The sequence below is a fragment of the Solea senegalensis genome, linkage group LG11, assembly GCF_019176455.1.
Source record: "Solea senegalensis isolate Sse05_10M linkage group LG11, IFAPA_SoseM_1, whole genome shotgun sequence".
Lineage (NCBI taxonomy): Eukaryota > Metazoa > Chordata > Actinopteri > Pleuronectiformes > Soleidae > Solea > Solea senegalensis.
Genome location: NC_058031.1, coordinates 21,041,894 through 21,048,327, shown reverse-complemented (window position 1 = coordinate 21,048,327; position 6,434 = coordinate 21,041,894). Strand labels below are relative to the sequence as shown.

The following is a 6,434-nucleotide window of genomic DNA, read 5'->3' as shown; positions in this document are numbered from 1 at the left end:
AGTTACGCACTACAGTTTTAAGTGGACGATGTGCATATTTCTTCCACTGCTGGTCTTGATGGAAACGTATGAGCTCATGAAACATGTCGATACGGACTAGGTCCGACAGTCTAAGTGTATTTAAGAGCTAAGAAATGTGGCTCGCTGACTGAAACACGAAGCCAAAGGAGGCAGACGCGACTTTTAGCACCAAAGCTGCCGTCTAACACTCCCGCGCTGGTGCACGAAAACGTGAAGGATTGCAGTGGAAAGTTAATTACGCAAAGAAAATTGTGAACAGAACTTCATGTGAAACAGACAACACTTGAAACTCTCAGGCCGCTCGTCAGGCTAAAGGTATTTTCGAGTGCGTGCTAGTGTTTGGGTTATTACTCCGCGATCCTCTCAACAACAGACGCTGCGTTTAAAACGGGGATTTACATCTGCCTTCAGTCAGTGCAAACAAAACATACATGCATCATGTGGTTCCAGTTCTTATTTACTGGGAGCAGACGGCAGTAATCTGCTCGCTGGAGGAGCCGCATGCGAGCGGGGCATTGTTTTCACCACAGACAGATGTTCACATAACTCGCTGGAAAGATTATTTAGGAGTGCATCTGCATCTGTTCCATCCATCCATCCATCTTCTGCCACTGCATCCTCCACATGAGAGTCGCCCAGGGTCGCCAGTCCATCACATGCAAAGACGATTAGAAGTGCATTAGTTTTCAGGGCGTTAGGGTTTGCATGTATTTAGTGTGTCCAGGAAAGATAAGAGCGCATGGAGTCTGGGAGACATTTAGATTGAACTTCTGCTTCATGTATTTGCTGATGTGAATATGAAAATATGTTAGCATGCACATCAAATGAATTTTTCTTGTTTTTTTTTAAATCAAGAATGTTCTTAAGTATAAAACCAAACTATATAAATTCTATTCTGAACTTTAGTTGGATGTCTAGCTTTCATTTCATAACACATGAACCTTTTGCTGGTGAAGGTTGGTGTTTGCTTATTTCAAATAACATTTGAGAAGTCTGTAATATGAGTTGTTTACATAGATTCAATGACGTTTTCACTGTCCAATCAGATCGTCGCACTACAGACCGGAAACCGGAACTGGAAGCGACAGTGTCTGAATGTGAGTGTGCTACTTTTTAGTTTCTCTGTGAGAAACGTGTGCAGTTGGGGTTTAGTCTCTTTAATAGTCTCTTTAAATCACATGTTAGGTCAACATTGAGCCGCGTCCCTCACTCTTGTACATGTTTATATGTTGATACTATGTTTTATGCGTCAGCTGTGTCGCTTTGTTGTGTCGTAGCTAATGTCTGCTAGACGGCTACTGAGCTGTTAGCATGGTGTGCGTCACTCTTATACTTGTACTGTTGTCATGTTTGAATAACACTCCATTCATCTGCTACAGTTGTTTTTGAACAAGAATAAACCAACCTTTAGACTCTTAACTGTGAAACTTAATAGGAAAATTAACATAAAAACAATATATTTACTAATGATTTTTGGTTCATCTGGTCTATCACTATTTAATTTAATGTAGGAGTGTGATTTTTGTTTTTTAAAACAGGCTAAACGTTTGCACCACTGTGGCAATCTTCTCAGGTACTCTAGTAGAATTATAGATATAATAGCATTTCATATATATATTTGTTTATTAAGGGCTGCAACTTATAAAATGTCTAACAGTGTTAACCAAACCTCAAAATGAAAAGAAAAAAATAAAATAAAAGTCGGTCACAGAAAAGTAAATAAACCGCCACATATTGATATTTAAGAACTTGAAACAAAAGAGTGCTTAAGAAAAAACCTCAAAAATATGATCAAAATATCTGGCAATTAATTTATCAATATACGGCTCTGTTTTGGTCAATTTAGAGTGACCAAGTGAAATATCATGAATTAAAAAATAAATTAAAAGTTGTGCTTTCATATACGAATTAGGGTTAGGTTATAGTCATTATAGATGATAACAACAGGTTAATTAGTGATGAAAGTAGTTATTTGTCCAAACCCAACTGTCAATCATTCTCCAATTGAAACTGCAAACTGGGAACAAGTTATTTTTGATTGATAAATGATTATGTTTAATGTGACAATTTGTTTATTAGAATCAATGAATCATTTTGGTGATTATTTCACATCTGTGGGACAATAGCTCAAGTTTATTCAGTGATTGATGTACAGTTGTTTGTGTTTCATCCACACAGGTCTCCACTGGTGTTGATGGGATGTAGAAAAGGCACGTGGACATTTGTATCGCTCATCCACAGAAGACTTTGTGCCGGAAGGAGCTTGATCTGTCCCTCTGCTCTATTCTCTTCTGCCTCTACAGTCTCACCCAGCCTGTCATTTCCTCCTGCACACTCCCAGAGTCTCTTGACAAACCGCCAAATCCCAGTTTCCCTGCATCCACCTGCTCATCTCTCCTCCACTCGCTCCCTCTGGCACCCCACTCCCTGTTGCAGCCTGATGGAGCTAAAGGAGGTTCTGCAGGTGCTGGAGCAGCTCGCTCCTCTGGCACTCGCCGAGTCTTGGGACAACGTGGGCCTGTTGGTGGAGCCCAGCAAATCCCGGCCTATTAAAAACATCCTGCTTACCAACGACCTCACAGACGTTGTCATGGAGGAGGCAGAGGCCATGAGCTGTGACCTCATCATCTCCTATCACCCTCCGTTGTTTCGGCCAATCAAGCGTCTTGTTCAGGGCGATTGGAAGCAGCGGTTGGCCGTGCGGGCAGTGGAGGCGGGGATGGCGATCTTTTCCCCTCACACCTCATGGGACAGTGTTAAAGGAGGCGTGAACGACTGGCTGGTGGGGGGGCTTGGTAAGACCTGGTCATTCTGAATAGGAAATGCATCACACACACTATATAGGGTGCTTGCATATTTAATGAAGGTACAAGATAAAATGTTGTGACACATGACACTAACGACCCACTGGACCACTTTTCTGCTCCCCTTACTCTTTCTTTCCATCTCTGGTGTCCGTCTTTGATTGACAGGTAGAGGCCAGGTGTCTGTGCTGAGTCAGGCCCTCTGCGGTGCTTCCCACTGTCACAAGCTGGAATTCACAGTCAGGAACACAGAGGAACTGAACTCTGTGATGGAGGAACTGAAGGCTTGTGCTGGTGGAGCGTCGCTGCAGTATTCCACCAGCAGGTGATGTTGATGTTCGATCATGATCATGATTTCTGGAGAGAATTTCTCGGATCGCTGTGGACGGATGTTCATGTCAGGCCTGTCTTAACAGAGCAGACAACGGTGGGATCCATGTCGGTGTCACCTGCAGTGACTCAGTGCTGCCCCTCAGTGTTCACACTTTGCTACCGCACACTGCAGCCAGTCAGTCCCTGAACATCCTAAAATTGGAGAAGGTAAAGCATGAAATCATCTCGGTCATTACAAGATGAATATGAAGTTATCAGTTATTTCACAAACAACAGCAGTTATTTCTTTAAAGAAAGCACTGTACCTGTCACTCCCTGCAGCCTCCTCTCCCAGGACATGGTCAAGGGCGACTCAGTGTTTTAGACCAGCCTGTAACTGTGGCAACAGCCATCCAGAAAATAAAGTCTCACCTGGGTCTGAATCACCTGCGTTTGGCCATAGGATGGGGGAAGACACTAGGTAATGACCTCACGGCATTAGTTAGTAAAGAGTACGCACACTTTGTGGTTTGAATATTCTCAGAATCTTATCGCAAGCAGAGAATTCATCTGCTGGTCTCATGAATGAAGTGGTTGTCCAGGTTTTGTATGAGCTCCTGACTATGAGTCGACGCTGAATGCACTGTAACATGGCTGCTAGGGGAGACACAAGCAGATATTAGCCACACAAAAAAATCTAAAGTGCCCATGTTTACTGTAGCGTAAGAATATTTTGTTTGTTTGTGTTGTTTAGTCCCTCCACCAGTCCATACAGAACATCAGCAGTTTTACATCACAGCACATCCAGAGTTTTAAATCCTTTGTTTGGACACAAACTAACCAAATGAGGCAGCTAAAAAATGCACATTTTCTCTGTGGACTTTGGTGTGAAAGAGTGAAGGATTAACAAACGGCAGTTATCTGTCGGAAAACGCTGTCTAATGCCAAAAGAACGGTGACCTCAGTTGGTGTATATATATGTCATTAGGTGAGTGTTATGTTAACTAACTAAAATGTTTTTCCATGTCTTAACACTGACCAATTCAATTCAATTTAAATTCAAAAAACTTTATTGGTTCCCAAGGGGAAATTCAAGGACCAGTAGCTTAGACATCACACACAACATAAACAGTATGATGAAAAAAGAACTGAATGAATGAATAAACGTGAATAAAATGGACAATAAAATACTAATATTACAAGCACACTTTAAAATAAAAGTAGTGATAACTGTTATAACTTGTCTATAATTGTTCACAACTAGTAGGTTTTAGCTAAAGTAATTCTATAATTATAAATCAGCTATGAAGATTATTTTATTTGTTATGGAAATTATTGCTAAATAATTGTCTGAAAACACAGAGAGTGAGTGGTCTTTGCGTGATTTATTTCTTGCAAGAAAGAGAAGGTCAACAGATGCAACTGAGAGCAGTCTGTGAGGTTCTCTGTTCTCTGGACACGAGAACAGACGCAGCTTTAATAGAAGAGAAAAGAGGAGGTGCAGGTATCGGGGGAGAACGGTGGAACAATGTTGGAACAATTTTCTCATGGTAACAGATAGAACAGACATTTCCATTTCATTATTGTAAACAGGTTGTAAACACGAAGCATGGTACCCAAAACGGGACCCAAAAAATAGAAACTCAGACAGCCAGGTAAAAGAGAAGAAGAAACAGAACAGAATCAGGTGCAGCTGTGCAGGGGAATCAGCGCTGCCACGCCCACGACAGCATGTAGCACACCTACAAACACATCTGCTATTTCAAGCGACTAAATGTCTTCTGTGAAATGTTGAATACACTGTTTTATTATACACAATTACACATGAATGTGCCTTTTTTTCCCCCAGAGTCTTCTGTGTGTACTGTGGCTGTGTGCGCCGGATCAGGAGCATCAGTACTGAATGGGGTCAAAGCAGACCTCTACATCACAGGTACAGCTTTCAACTTGTTAAAGTCTCGTCTAAAGTTTTCGCCATTAGGTTTAAAATCCGATGTTTTGGTGTGTCCGTCTGTTAGGTGAGATGTCCCACCACGAGGTCCTGGACGCTGCTGCGAAGGGAACCAGCGTCATCCTCAGCGATCACAGCAACAGTGAGCGAGGTTTTTTGACGGTGTTCAGGGAGAGACTGGCCGTGCGTCTTCCTGACACGGTCACAGTGGCCGTGTCCAAGGCTGACAAGGACCCCCTGGAGGTTGTCTGACCACTTGTTTGTGAGTCACTTGTGTGCGCTTTGACCAAATGTTTGTGAGAAGATTGCATTAAAAAAAACAAACATCTTCATTCAGGCCCTTTATAGAAAGCTGAGCTTAAAACAACAGAAGAGTGAGAGCCTCATACAAATGATGATGATGGTCAAAAACAGAGTGAATCATGTCGTCTGTCATCTAAATGCATGCAGTGGATTTATTTACACACAGCAAGTTGTGTGATTTAATCACCCAGTGGGTGTGGAGAGATGATTTCAGCATCCACATGATTTTCTCTAATTGTGTTTGCATCAAGCAAATGATGAGACTGAGGAAGACTAATAATGACATTCATTTTATTAATATAACACTTTTTTAAGCTTAAGCACAACATGCTTTCCAGATAAAACTAAATATCATACCTGAAGTGATGATTCTTCTTATTATTATTATTATTATTCTTATAATAATAGTATTATAGTTGCATGAAGAATGTGTGATATGCTGTGCACACCCCCTGCACTGAGAATCAGGCTGACACACTCACTCTCAAGACTCTAAAGTCCATGACGACTTGAGTCTGTGGTATCTTAACAATATATTCACCACTTCATCTCACCATTTTGACTAGATATTGAGGTTTGTGTCACGTTGTAAAGCGCTCGCTCTCCGTGCTCACGGACAGATCAGGGTGCATTCGTATGTCACTTTGGACATTGGGTCTAGTTAACATGCCAGTGTGTCCTTGGGCAAGACATTGAACCCCTCTTTGCTCCTGATTGCTGTGCCGGCAGCGTGTCAATGAGTATGAAAGATGTGAGTGAATGGGTGAATGGCTGAAAAAGCAGCTTTGAGGGATCATCAAGACGAGAAAAGTGCTAAATAAATGGACCATTGACTCGACCTGACCCTGCAGTTGTCTCCTGCATGCTCCAGTATATGACACACCAAGGTTCTTTGCCACAGACTTTACATTAGTGTTGACTGCATCTGTAGTTTATCATGTTACTGAAAATCTAAACCTCAGTTTTATTTAAAATGCACTTTAATGCATATCATTGTGAATGATGAATTTAAAGCTCCAGTGCGTAGAATCACCTCAACATCC

The 6,434-nt window shown here is 41.7% G+C and overlaps 1 protein-coding gene across 1 annotated transcript; it reads left to right on the top strand.

The window, feature by feature from the left end:
• Nucleotides 1-1,084: 1,084 nt before the first annotated feature.
• Nucleotides 1,085-6,229, top strand: LOC122776610 (NIF3-like protein 1). Its single transcript, XM_044037216.1, has 7 exons — nt 1,085-1,118; nt 2,200-2,816; nt 2,994-3,150; nt 3,242-3,365; nt 3,480-3,618; nt 4,987-5,070; nt 5,156-6,229. Coding segments are annotated over exons 1-7 (1,308 nt in total). The 5' UTR covers nt 1,085-1,116; the 3' UTR covers nt 5,341-6,229.
• Nucleotides 6,230-6,434: the final 205 nt, after the last annotated feature.